This window comes from Macaca nemestrina, chromosome 20 (genome assembly GCF_043159975.1).
Source record: "Macaca nemestrina isolate mMacNem1 chromosome 20, mMacNem.hap1, whole genome shotgun sequence".
NCBI lineage: Eukaryota > Metazoa > Chordata > Mammalia > Primates > Cercopithecidae > Macaca > Macaca nemestrina.
The window spans coordinates 10,808,439-10,822,169 of NC_092144.1; the positions used below are offsets into that span (position 1 = coordinate 10,808,439).

General features: G+C 53.9%; 2 protein-coding genes across 16 annotated transcripts; one reads left to right on the forward strand and one right to left on the reverse strand.

The window, feature by feature from the left end:
• Positions 1-894: 894 nt before the first annotated feature.
• Positions 895-4,042, reverse strand: LOC105472550 (transmembrane protein 205). Its single transcript, XM_011726156.3, has 3 exons — positions 3,940-4,042; positions 3,676-3,839; positions 895-1,239 (listed from the first exon to the last, which is right to left on the reverse strand). The coding sequence occupies exons 1-3, from the start codon at positions 4,037-4,039 to the stop codon at positions 934-936; spliced, it is 570 nt and encodes a 189-aa protein (XP_011724458.1). The 5' UTR covers positions 4,040-4,042; the 3' UTR covers positions 895-933.
• Positions 4,043-4,152: 110 nt separating this feature from the next.
• Positions 4,153-13,660, forward strand: LOC105486910 (coiled-coil domain containing 159). 15 transcript variants are annotated; one of them, XM_071086683.1, is made up of 14 exons: positions 4,153-4,575; positions 4,900-5,001; positions 7,124-7,242; positions 7,340-7,569; positions 8,033-8,066; positions 8,316-8,404; positions 8,496-8,577; positions 9,525-9,720; positions 10,615-10,682; positions 10,772-10,848; positions 12,173-12,294; positions 12,515-12,597; positions 13,296-13,412; positions 13,589-13,660. In XM_071086683.1, exons 2-14 carry the CDS (start codon positions 4,991-4,993, stop codon positions 13,591-13,593), a joined length of 1,233 nt encoding a protein of 410 aa, XP_070942784.1. In that variant the 5' UTR covers positions 4,153-4,575; positions 4,900-4,990; the 3' UTR covers positions 13,594-13,660. The 15 variants fall into 15 exon arrangements, with proteins under 15 accessions (XP_070942784.1, XP_070942783.1, XP_070942782.1 ...); XM_071086682.1 differs by having other exon boundaries at positions 4,900-5,008; positions 13,296-13,660; XM_071086681.1 differs by having other exon boundaries at positions 13,296-13,660.
• Positions 13,661-13,731: the final 71 nt, after the last annotated feature.

Genomic DNA, 13,731 nt, shown 5'->3' on the forward strand with positions numbered 1-13,731 from the left:
AGCAAGAGTACCCAACCTCACTGAGTTGTGGGAGGATTCTGATCTGAGTTAGTGTTTGTCAAGTGCAATGCCGGCCTTAAAGTAGGCTAGGCCAGGCGCGGTGGCCTGTAATAACAGCAGTTTGGGAGGCCGAGGCAGGAGAATCACTTGAGGCCAGGAGTTTGAGACCAGCCTGAGCATCATAAGGAGACCTCATCTCTACTAAAAATAACAAAAATTAGCCAGGTGTGGTGGCATGCGTCTGGAACCCCAGCTACTTGGGAGGCTGAGGCGGGAGGATTGCTGGAGAGATGGAGGCTGCAGTGAGCCTTGATTGCACCACAGCACTCCAGCCTGGGCAACAGAGCAAGACCCTGTTTCAAATAAATAAAAATAAATGAGGGCTGGGCGCGGTGGCTTATGCCTGTAATTCCAGCACTTTGGGAGGCCGAGGCAGGCAGATCACTTGAGGTCAAGAGTTTGAGACCAGCCTGGCTAACAAGGAGAAACCCAGTCTCTAGTAAAAATACGAAAAATTAGCCAGGCATGGTGGCACATGCCTGTAATCCCAGCTACTCAGGAGGCTGAGGCAGGAGAATCACTTGAACCCAGAGGCAGAGATTGCAGTGAGCTGAGATCGCACCACTGCACTCCAGCCTGGGCAACAAGAGTGAAACTCCGTCTCAAAACAAAACAAAACAAAACAAATAATACATATGTCAGTGGTTAACAACATGTCTGGTATACAGCAGGTGCTCAATAAATGGGCATCATTATAGGAGAGGCTTATAGGCTAAAATGGCTGACACTCCAAATCATCATGCTTCATGAATGGGGAACCTGAGGCCCCTGGCTCCACCCTTGCCTGCCCCTCCCCCTGCTTCTCATGGGGGTGAAAAAAAAAGAGACAGCAGCCATTTCTGAAGAAGCATTTATTAGCATGCAGGGCCCATGCTAGAGGCTCCTTATTTCCAGGGCAAGGCCGGCGAGACAGAGCCCATTGCTCAGGACGCAGCCCAGATTGCAAAGAGAGGACAGCCCATGGTAGCGGAAGAAATTCTGGCGGAGAGCACTGTATTTGGGGTCCTTCTCTCGCAGCTGGCGGTAGGGATCGGGACCCTGGTGGCTGCCTGGTACCTCCCCACCCAGGCCTCGCTCCTTCTCCACGGTTTGCAGGGCCCACATGGCAGCTGTGGTGCGGGGCTCCAGCCAGCGGGCGTTGACAGTGGCCAGCGTGAGGCTCAGGAACAGCAGGTAAAGCTGGCAGGGACAGCAGAAGAGAAGGTGAGCCGTGCCTGGGAGGCCAGAGAGGCCCTAGGGAGGGGCTTTCTGTATCCTCGACAGCACAGGGGTGGGGGTGGGGACAGCACTGGATCAAAAAGCCTGCCTCCCCCTCTTTCCTTGAACCCAGACTGAGGGACCCAAAGCAGAGTTCCAGCTCTTCTACTCTGAAACTGGTCGCTCTGAAGGAAAAGCTCTATCCCCACCTCCTCTATTCCCCCCAAAACCTCCCGAGCCTCCTCTCTTCTGATACTCAGACTGGAAGTCCCCAGGGCAGGATCTCCTTCCTCAGTGGCCACAGCCCAGACCCCAGAAGCTGACATTGGACCCACAGAGAGTGAATAAAGTCTTTGAGTGGCTGGGCACAGTGGCTCACGCCTATAGTCCCAGTGCTTTGGGAGGCTGAGGTGGGTGGATCACTTGAGGCCAGGAGTTCAAGACCAGTCTGGGCAACATGGGCAAAACCCCATCTCTACTAAAACTACAAAAATGAGCCAGGTGTGGGGGCTGTCCCCCTGTAATCCCAGCTACTCAGGAGGCTGAGGCATGAGAATTGCTTGAACCCGGGAGGGAGAGGTTGCAGTGAGCCGAGATTGCACCACTGCACTGCAACCTGGATGACAGAACAAGACTCTGTCTCAAAAACAAACAAAACAAAACAAAAAGTCTTCGAAGGCAGGCATGGTGGCTCAAGCCTGTAATCTGTAATCCCGGTGCTTTTAGAGATAGGGGTGGGAGCATCCCTTGAGGCCAGGAGTTCAAGACCAGCCTGAACAAACAACACAGCAAGACCCTCATCTCCTTTTTTTTTTTTTTTTTTTTTGAGACGGAGTCTCGCTGTGTCTCCCAGGCTGGAGTGCAGTGGCGTGATCTCGGCTCACTGCAAGCTCCGCCTCCCGGGTTCACGCCATTCTCCCGCCTCAGCCTCCCAAGTAGCTGAGACTACAGGCGCCCGCCACCACGCCCGGCTAATTTTTTGTATTTTTAGTAGAGACGGGGTTTCACCATGTTAGCCAGGATAGTCTCGATCTCCTGACCTCGTGATCCACCCGCCTCGGCCTCCCAAAGTGCTGGGATTACAGGCTTGAGCCACCGCGCCCGGCCTCCTTTTTTTTTTTTTTTTTTCCCTGAGACTGAGTTTCACTCTTGTTGCCCAGGTTGGAGTGCAGTGGCATGAACTCGGCTCACTGCAATCTCCACTTCCCGGATTCAAGTGATTCTCCTGCCTCAGCCTCCCAAATAGCTGGGATTACAGGTGCACGCCACCCAGTTAATTTTTGTAGTTTACTTAGTAAAGACGGGGTTTCACCATGTTGGCCAGGATGGTCTCCATCTCCTGACCTCGTGATCCGCCCACCTCGGCCTCCCAAAGTGCTGGGATTACAGGCATAAGCCACTGTACCCGGTCTCCCTATTTTTTTAGTTAAGAAAACTGTTTTTGCCATTCTCACATTGCTATAATTCCATCTCTATTTTTTTAAGTATTTGAATAACTTCTGAGCCTGTTTCATTAAAATAAATAAATAAAAGAAAGGAAAAAAAAGTCTGTGAAGTTCTAATTACCCATAATCCCCTCCTGTCTCTATGAGATTATTCTTGAAACACCTGTCAGATCTCACTTGCCCACATCTATAGAACATAACGCAGGCAAGGGAAGGCCAGAGTAGAGAAATCTGAGATGCAGAGATAGTTTCTTGCCTTGTGGCCAGAAAAATGTGTGGAAGGCAGTAGGAAACCGTAAATTCCCGGTTGGGCTGGTTTTTAAACAATAAACTGGGGTCAATGTACCAGCTCAGCTGAGTCACCACAGCTTGGCAGCAGGCCCAGCCAGCGGGAGGAGAGGGAACAGCAGCTATTGGGGAGATGCTGGGGGATAGACAGGGCTGCTGGGGACTGTTGTATAGGCTGTGCACTGCTCAAGGGTATCCAGAGCCCAGCTTTGTATCTACCAGGAAGAAGGGGCTCCCCTCCTCTTCCCTACCCTCCCCTACCCTCCCTTCTCCTTTCCTCTCCTCTCCTCTCCTTTCATTTTTTTGAGACAGAGTCTTGCTTTGTCACCTAGGCTGGATTGCAGTGGTGTGATCTTGGCTCACTGCAACCTCTGCCTCCCGGGTTCAAGCAATTCTCCTGCCTCAGCCTCCTGAGTAGCTGGGATTACAGGTGCACACCACCATGCCTGGCTAATTTTTTTGTATTTTTAGTAGAGACGGGGTTTCACCATGTTGGTCAGGCTGGTCTTGAACTCCTGACCTCGTGATCCACCCACCTCGGCTTCCCAAAGTGCTGGGATTACAGGCGTGAGCCACCATGCCTGGACTTTTTTTTTTTTTGCCCCTGGAAAAGGTGTAGCCATAGGCGCTCATTGGGGTCCTGGGAATAAGTCTCCAGAGGGCAGTGGCACTCAAAGTCACGTACCTGGCTGGCCTCCCAGAATGTGAGCTGAGCCCAGGCATGCTGTGAAGCCAAGATGCAGAGGTTGATGAAGGCACAGCCCATGGAGATGTGGAAGTAGAAGGGGAAGAGTTTGCTCTGCGCTAGTCCGAAGGTATGTCGGGGAAGGCCTCGGAAAAGCAGGAAGCCTGCAGGATACGGGGACCACAGGGGTGTTAGAGCACTTACCGCCCTCTTATTTCTGTCCCCACCCCAGGTCCCCATGACATCCAAGCTGAGGGTCCCTACCTGAGACGAAGGTCACCCACATTTGCATGCCCCAGGCACCTGACAAGACCAGTAGATGGACCATCTTAATCAGGCCTCCTAGGTTCCCGCCTTCCTCCATCTTGCAGTCCTGGGAAGGAGGCACCGGGTGGCTCAGAACTTTACCTTTGCCTCGTGCGTGGCCTTCAGACCCTGTGAACCCGCTCGGGGACAGGGTTACGGCCAATCCGGCAGAGATTCTGGCAAAGCAGCCCAGGAATGAGAGTGAGAAAGGCCCAAAGCAGTCAAGGCCCAAAAACAACCCTCGACCCCATCTCTCCAAATGTCAGCCCTCAAGCTCTCAGGCTCTCTGGACCTCAATCTCCATGCCACTTCAGAGGCCCCCAAATTTCAGCCCCAGCAGCTCCAGCTCATAGCCCTAGGTCTTCAGAGATCACTCCACTAATTCCCAAACATCACCCCAGAGATCCAGTTCTGACATCCAAGACCGCTTTTCTCATAAAATAATCCCGGATATTAGGTGAAGATCCCCAAAACCCCGAGGAAACCCCAAATCTCATCCCGAGGACACCGATCCCACCGTTAGGAACCAAGACCTCAACCCGCAGCACCCGGATTCCGAGAACAGAGGCGTCGGGGCCAAATGGGCTGAAATCGGTACCTCACTCCCACGCCCCCGGGTGGACAGCGACCCTCCTCCGCCGCGTCCCCTCGTGGGTTTCCCCCAATAATTCGTCCCGCCTCCCAGCTGAGCCTGAAACCAATCGGATCGTAGATCTGCACCTTTCTATCCCGCCCTCTTGGGTATTGACTAATCGTAGAATCCCCCCCCTGGGATCCCGCCCCCTCCACGGGCTTTTATCCAATTACACCGCGGCTACTAAGCGCTGCTGAAGCGTGAAGGCGCCAATGAGGCCTTCAGCTACTCTGGCAGGGGCGGAACTAAAATGCCGGCCACACCCCTCTCTGTGACTCCTTCAGCCTCTGAGCGTTTTAACGCGATGGTGTCCCCGCGGGATCAAACTTCAGCGTCACGGCTGAGGACTGGCTTCGTGGTCCCTGATGGGAGAGCATGAACAGGTGGTATGTGGTAGGTGGGGTTCTGGAGCCTGGCGGGTGCAGAATTCACAACCCAGGGGGCGGAACCAGGATGATGACCCCGCCCCCTTCCCTAAATAATTCTCCCAGGAGGGACGCGGAAGCAACAACCGGATGGGACGGGGAGAGAGGAGGCACGACTGGGGACCTAAACTGGCTCCCAAATGCCTCTCCTTTTCCCCTCCAAGCCTCCCAGGCTTCCTATGGTCCCTAAGTCCCAGGTTCTCAGCGTGACATTCCAGAGCAAACACAGCTTCCCATTACTCTATACCAGGCACTGGCATGGATTAATTTATTTAATCACAACATCCCAGTAAGGTGAATGTTATGACATCTCGTTTTTATAGTTGGGGACACTGAGGCAGGGAGAGGTTCAGTAACGAGACCAGTATTACGCAGCTGGAAGGGACAGAGCTAGGATCTGAACCTAGGCCATCTAGCCAGAGAGTTTCCCTGCTTAACCGCCATACTCTGCTGCGCCTGGAAGTGAGGACCTTCCTGAGGCAGTGACTCGCGGAGGGGCAGCTTAGGACATTTCAGGCAGAAGAAAAACGTGTACATCACAGGCTGTGTGTCAAGATACAGTGAATGCTTAGGGGATGCCCGGCACTCAATTAGGTGCTCAGAAAATAGGAGCCTAAAAAAGGATTAAGGAAGATTTTACCGAAGATATGCTGAATAGTGTTTGTTTGTTTGTTTGTGTTTGAGACAGAGTTTCGCTCTTGTTGCCCAGGTTGGAGCACAATGGCATGATCTAGGCTCACTGCAACCTCCGCCTTCGAGGTTCAAGCGACTCTCCTGCCTCAGCCTCCCAAGTAGCTGAGATTACAGGCATGCGCCACCACACCTGGCTAATTTTGTATTTTTAGTAGAGACGAGGTTTCTCCATGTTGGTCAGGCTGGTCTCGAACTCCTGACCTCAGGTGATCCACCTGCCTTGGCCTCCCAAAATGCTAGGATTACAGGTGTGAGCCACCACGCCCAGCCTGAGTAGAGTTTTGAAGAGCGTGTAGGAGTCTTCCAGGTCGACTGAATCAGGCAGAGGGCCTGGCAAGGGCGACAGAAGAGAAAGGTCTAGAGGATTTGGGGGAAAAGACTGAATGTGACTCAGGGCAAGGTGCCTTTCACCTAGAAATTCCTCCAGGCAGACCTGCCCCAGATATCTCCATCTGTGCCATATCTGGCTATACTAGAAGGGGAGGGGAGTTGGAAGTGAGACCCAGAGCTCAGCTGTTTCCTGTTCCCAGCCTCTTCTAGCGCAGGCCTGGGCCCCAGTTCAGCTAACATCTATTGAACAGATATGCCCTGCCTCTCCTGCTCACACTCTATGGCTGGCATTCACCTGTGAGGCCAGGTCCAAGTTCCTGGCTTGGCCATCAATACCTTACTGGAGCTGCTCTGCTAACCTCCTGCTGCTTCCTCTTGGACCTCGATTCAGCCATCATGAATTTACCAGCATAGAGCATGTGGTTCCACACCTCCAAGCTTTTGCACATACTGTTGCCTGCCAGGAAAGCCCTTCCTTTAAGCCAATGTCAAGGTCCCTTTTTTCTTTGAACTCTTCTGAGGCCTGATTTTTTTCTTTGGGGCCTTCTTGGTCCTTCTCACTGCCCAGCCCAAACTTTGGGGCTGGGATAATCTTTTTTTGTTGTTTTTTATTTCTGGAGACCAAGTCTCACTCTGTTGCCCAGGCTGGAGTGCAGTGGTGCAATCTCGGCTCACTGCAACCTCCACCTCCCGGGTTCAAGCGATTCTCCTGCCTCAGCCTCCTGAGTAGCTGGGATTACAGGCGCCCATCGCCACGCCCAGCTAATTTTTGTATTTTTAGTAGAAATGTGGTTTCACCATGTTGGCCACGCTGGTCTTGAACTCCTGACCTCAAGTGGTCCTCCCGCCTTGGCCTCCCAAAGTGCTGGGATTACAGGCATGAGCCATCACTGCTGGCTGCGCCTAGCCTTGGGATCATCTTTCATCCAGCTTTGGCTCCTACCATAACTGAGAAGCCTTGAGTTTAGGGCTGAGGCCTCTCTGGCATGTCAGGGAGGGTCTGGGGGCACTGGGGACATGGGGACTTATCTCAAAGCAGCCCCTGCTTCCCTACTCACAGCGACCCTCTTTTGGCCGGCCTACCCCGGGACCCTGACTACTCTGCGTCCTGCCTCTACTCACCTCCCTCATCCTCCAGCGTGTGTTTGCCTGCTAACGTGAAGTGTGACAAGTACTGGGGTTCGTTGGGGGGCTGCCATAGGGCTGGGGACACTGGGAGGGGCTGGGAATGTGAGGAGTGCCCTGCATTGTCCCTCAAGGAAGCCCTCACCCCTAGGCTTTTCCTCGGACAAGGCTCTGGAGCGTACAGCTCACTGGTCCAGAACCCCAGAGCCAGAGACCTTGGGACGTCCTGCTTCTGGGGACACAGTGAAGAGTGCAGACTGCAGGCCAGGGTGGGGCTCGGGGCCTCCGCCACATGAGGCTACCCCCTCCCCCAATCCAGACCTGCAGAAGGAGTGCTGTAATGACCAGGACGTTTTGAAGAGGCATCACAACGTAGCTAAGGTCACCCCCACCCGGGAAACCCCTTCAATGCCAAAAACCACTGCAATCTACTGCTGTGGGGCTTAGGGAAGGGGCTGTAGGGCAGAGGGACTCCCATGAACACATCCACTGTGTTTTTTCAGCACCTAGAACAGCGCCTGGCACTCAGCAGGCCCTCACTAAGCAAGTCTTGAATGGAGGAAGAAATGGATGGAAAGAAAGAGTGTGGTTGTGTGTCTTCCATGGGGATTTGACTGTGATTGTCTCTCAGCCACATAAGTGCACTTCTGAGCAAGTGTAGTATGTGTAGCCCAAGGGGGAGGTGCATGAATATGCCCGGAGTGGAGCTTTGCCTGTACTTGTGGTTTGGGACACCCAGAACCGAGGAGATCCAACTTTTGTCCAGCCCTCCAAACTGGGTTGAGGTTAGCAAGCAGGCAGCTCAGGGACAAATTTCTCCTCCCATCTCATCTCTCTTCCCTAGAAGCCCTTGGAGACCAGCTCCTCCAAAGTCAAAGGTGAGAAATCTCCTTTCCAACGAAACTGTGTGGGGAAGACCTGCTGGTTTCCACCTCTACCCTCTGCCCCAGCATCAGCTGACCCCCTGCCATGGTCACCCATTCACTCCTGCCCAAGACTGAGTGGGACCCTGTTCCATATCTTACCCTCGTCCCTACTGCTACTCTGAGCCTCTGCTGACCTCTGCCCTGCCCTTGCCCCAGACCCCACCCCTTACAGCCCTGGCTCACCCTGTCCTCTGCCCACAGCCAAGACCATTGTGATGATTCCCGACTCCCAGAAGCTCCTGCGATGTGAACTTGAGTCACTCAAGAGCCAGCTACAGGCCCAGACCAAGGTGAACCGCCTTGGCCCTACCCCCAGCAACCTCTCTTTCTCCTTGCCCTCCCCTCCTTCCTCCCACCCCAAGGCTGACCTCTTTCCCCCAGGCTTTCGAGTTCCTGAACCACTCAGTGACCATGTTGGAGAAGGAGAGCTGCTTGCAGCAAATCAAGATTCAGCAGCTTGAAGGTGAGGACTGGCCAGAAATCAAGGTCAGGCTAGGCCAGGCATGGTGGCTCACACCTGTAATCCCAGCATTTGGGGAGGCCAAAGAGGGTGAATCACTTGAGGTCAGGAGTTTGAGACCAGCCTGGGCAACATGGTGAAACCCCATATCTACTTAAAAAAAAAAAAAAAAAAAAGAGGCCCAGTGCGGTGGCTCAAGCCTGCAATCCCAGCACTTTGGGAGGCCGAGACGGGCAGATCACGAGGTCAGGAGATGGAGACCATCCTGGCTAACACGGTAAAACCCCGTCTCTACTAAAAAATACAAAAAAACTAGCCGGGCGAGGTGGCGGGCGCCTGTAGTCTCAGCTACTCGGGGGGCTGAGGCAGGAGAATGGCATGAACCCGGGAGGCGGAGCTTGCAGTGAGCTGAGATCCGGCCACTGCACTCCAGCCTGGGCGACAGAGCGAGACTCTGTCTCAAAAAAAAAAAAGAAAGAAAGAAAGGGAAAAAAAAGGCCGGGTGCGGTCACTCACTGCTGTAATCCCAGCACTTTGGGAAGCCAAGACAGAAGGATCACCTGAGGTCAGGAGTTCGAGACCAGACTGACCGATATGGTGAAACCCCATCTCTACTAAAAATACAAAAATTAGCCAGGCATGGTGGTGTGCATCTGTAGTCCCAGCCGCTCAGGAGGCTGAGAAAGGAGAATTGCTTTCCGCGAGGCGGAGGTTGCAGTACGCCGAGATGACATCACACCACTGCACTCCAGCCTGGGAGACAAAGCAAGACTCCGTCTCAAAAAAAAAAAAAAAAAAAAAAAAGTCAGGCTGGAAGCTGGTCCTGTTGGGATCAGCTGGGCCAGGCCAGGGTGAGAGAAATTGGGAGAGTCTGGGTTCTGGGTCAAGATTAGGACAAGCTGGGTTCTGGGTGGGATCAGGGCTCAGTCAAGGTCCCACACTCTCTGCAGAGGTGCTGAGCCCCACAGGCCGCCAGGGAGAGAAGGAGAGGCACAAGAGGGGCATGGAGCAGGGCCAGCAGGAGCTGTATGGGGCCCTGGCCCAAGGCCTGCAGGGGCTGGAGAAGACCCTGCGTGACACTGAGGAGGTGCAGCGGGCCCGCACCACTCGCTGCCTGCAGCTGCTGGCCCAGGAAATCCGGGACAGGTGGGGGATGGTGGGAGGGCAGCCTGGCGTCCATGGGAGGGAAGGGAGACCCAGAACTGGGGAATGGAGGCTGGATGGGGGAAATGGCAGACACCTGGGGGAGGGGGACTGAGGGATGGTGGAAAGCCTGAGGAACAAGAAGAGGGGATGAGGCCGGGTGTGGTGGTTCATGCCTGTAATCCCAGCACTTTGGGAAGCTAAGATGGGCGGATCACTTGAGGTCAGGAGTTCGAGACCAGCCTGGCCAACATGGTGAAACCCCATCTCTACTAAAAATACAAAAATTAGTCGGGCATGGTGGCGGGTGCCTGTAATTCCAGATACTTGGGAAGCTGAAGCAGGAGAATCACTGGAACCCAGGAGGCAGAGGTTGCAGTGAGCCGAGATCACACCACTGCACTCCAGCCTGGGCGCCTGGGCAGCAGAGTGAGACTCTGTCTCAAAAAAAAAAAAAAAAAAAAAAAAAAAAAAGAGGAGAGGAGGAGAGGCTCAAGGGAGACAGGTGGCTTGTGGGGGCGGGGGAGTGGGAAACTGAGAGGCCAGAAGGCAGGGAAGACAGAAAGCTGGAGGTGGGATGGAAAAGGAGGCCAGGGGATCAGAAGGGGGGATGGCAGGAAAGACTGAGAGGACAGGAGGCTGGTGGTGTAGAAAGTTGGGGACAGGAGGTGGGGAGGTGGAGGCCAGGTGATAGGAGGCTGAGTGGGGTGGGAGAGGCTGAGAGAATGGGAGGCTGGGGATCAGAAGGAGAGGATGGGGATGAGGGTAGGGGGATTGTAGAAGAGGAGGGAAAAAGCGCAGGGATGTGGGGGGGGACAGAGCTTGGGAGGATGGGTGGAGGGAGGGACATCAGGGGCCAGGCAGGAAGTGCAAGTCTAGGCTGCACTGTCCCCTCAGCAAGAAGTTCCTGTGGGAGGAACTGGAACTGGTGCGGGAGGAGGTGACCTTCATCTATCAGAAGCTCCGTGAGTGCCTGGAGCCCACATCCGGCGGCGGGTGGGGGGTGGGGTTCCTTCTTCAGCCCCCCGTCCCCCTGAGCCCCCTCCCTCCACAGAGGCGCAGGAGGATGAGATCTCAGAGAACCTGGTGAACATTCAGAAAATGCAGAAAACGCAGGTGAAATGCCGCAAAGTGAGTGCAGGAGATGGGGACCCTGGGGAAGAGTGGGAGACAGAGGGATGGGGATTTCAGCCAGCTTCCACCATGAGATTGGAGCCTGGATTCAAATCTCAGCTCTGCCACTCACTGCTGCGTGACTGTGGGCAAGTCACTTGACCTCTCTGAGCCTCAGTTTCTTCATCTGTATAATGGGTGTAATAATAATTCATCTTGGCTGGGTGCGGTGGCTCATGCCTGTAATCCCAGCACTTTGGGAGACTGAAGTGGGTGGATCACCCGAGGTCAGAAGTTCGAGACCAGCCTGGCCAACGTGATGAAACCCCGTCTCTAATAAAAATACAAAGATTACCCGGGTATGGTGGCGTGTGCCTGTAATCCCAGCTACTTAGGAGACAGAGGATGGAGAATCGCTTGAACCCAGGAGGCGGAGGTTACAGTGAGCCAAAATCATGCCATTGCACTCTACCCTGGGCAAAAAGAGCAAAACTCCATCTTAAAAAATAAAGAAAAAGAAAAAGAAAATTCATCTTGTTGGGTGCTGTGGCTCATGCCTGTTATCTCAGCACTTTGGGAGGCTGAGGTGGGTGGACTGCTTGAGCCCAGAAGTTCAAGACCAGCCTAGGCAACATGATAAAACCCTGTCTCTACAAAAAAACAGAACAAAAAAAACAAAACAAAAAAATGAAACAAGACGGTGTGGTGGCACATGCCTGTAGACCTAGCTACTCAGAAGGCTGAGGTAGGGGGATCGCTTGAGCCTTGGAGGTTCAGGGTGCATTGGGCCCTGACAGTACTGCACTCTAGCCTGGGCGACAGAGTGAGACCCTGTCTCAAAAAAAGACAAAAAACAAAAACAAAACAAAAAAACCCCACTCATCCCTACCTGATCAGGTGTCTGTATTAGCTGAGTATTATGCACGTGAATGCAGCCTGGCATATACTAAGTGCTATATAGTGGTCACTTTTTACTATTGTCATCATTATTTATTTTGTTTTGTTTTTTGAGACGGAGTTTCGTGCTTGTCACCCAGGCTGGAGTACAATGGTGCGATCTCAACTCACTGCAACCTTCACCTCCCGGGTTCGAGCAATTCTCCTGCCTCAGCCTCCTGAGTAGCTGGGATTACAGGCGCCCACCACCATACCCAGCAAACTTTTTGTATTTTTAGTAGAGATGGGGTTTCACCATGTTAGCCAGGATGGTCTCAATCTCCTGACCTCGTGATCCGCCTGCCTCAGCCTCCCAAAGTGCTGGAATTACAGGCATGAGCCACTGCGCCCGGCGCTATTGTCATTATTATTATGATTGCCGTTCTCTCATCCGTCCCCACCCCAGATCCTGACCAAGATGAAGCAGCAGGGTCATGAGACAACTGCCTGGCCGGAGACTGAAGAGATACCGCAGGGAGCCAGTGACTGCTGGAAGGATGACCTCCAGAAGGAACTGAGTGATATATGGTGATGCTCAGCCGTCAGTCTGACCCCCAACCCTCATCTGAACCTCTTCCCCCAGCGGGATCTGACAGTGACCACCAGAATCTGGAGCCCACCTGAGTCCAGACCTCCCTCACCCCCTAGGACTCACCCCCACCACGGCCCCCAACCTTAGCCCTACTGCTGTCCACACCCTGAGCAGTCTGGAGTCTCCCAGGGCCCCCAGCTCCTCATCTTCCTGCAGGTCTGCTGTGCACGTGCTGCAGAACTCCATAGACGGCCTCACCATGTGCTCGGGGGCCCGTCCCAAGGCCTCAAGCCTCAGGGGTGAGGGAGACTGAGAATTGCTTAAGGGTGGGAGGTCATTGTGTAGCTTCACTCAGGGGGACTATGTTCAGAGAGCCTATTTGGGAGTCACATCTGTTGGGTGTTATTCTATGGTCACATTAAGTAGTGTTCTGAGGTCACATTAAGGAGTCACTGGAGGTTTCATCCAGGAGTCATTCATGGTCACATTCAGTCACTTGGATCTTATAGGAGTCCACGGGGACTCCATGCAGTAGCTCATGCCTGTAATCCTAATATTTTGGGAGACCAAGGTGGGAGGATTACTTGAGTCTAGGAGTTTGAGGCCAGCCTGGGCAACACAGTGAGACCCCATCTCTTCAAAAAATGTAAAAACTAGCTGGGTGATGGTGTACCTGAAGCTGAGCATGCCTGTAGTCTCAGCTACTCAGGAGACTGAGAAAGAAGGACCGCTTGAGCCTGGGAGGTCGAGGCTGCAGTGAGCCGTAATCGCGCCACTGCACTGCAGCCTGGGCAACAGAGCGAGACCCCATCTCAGAAAAAAGTGTCAGGTAAAATTCAAGGGTCATTGAAGTCATAATTTGGTGTCACATTAGATCACATTCAAGGGACTTGGGGGTCATGGTTTAAGTATCAGTGAGGTATACTATGAAGGGACACAGGGCCTATGTTTGGGGGTTACTCAAGGGTCACATTCAGGGTACCTATCCCTCCTGCAGGCCATAAGGGGCACCGGTGCCTGAGCCCTCCACTCGCCTCCTGGGACTCTGACTCCGACTCTGACCAGGACCTCTCCCAGCCACCTTTCAGCAAGAGCTGCCGCTCCTTCCCACCCGGTGCAGATCCTCCCCAGTCCCCCCCTCCACCCATTTCCCTCCTGACCTGCCCTTGACTCCCACAGTTTAGACCCTTGGAACAGGCCCAGATCCCGATCTGGGCATGAGATCCCTGACCTGCAGCCCCGGAGTCCCCTGGACCTGGCCAGGCCCTGACCCGCCCTCTCTCTCCACAGCTTGAGCAGCCGGGACTGCTCTCCCTGAAGACCCCTCCAGAGAGAAAATAAACTAGCCGAAACCCTCCTCTAGCCCGGACTGTCAGTCCTGCTGCTTCCTGTGCCTAGGAATCCCCCTGCCCTCCCAGTTTACTCCTCATTGG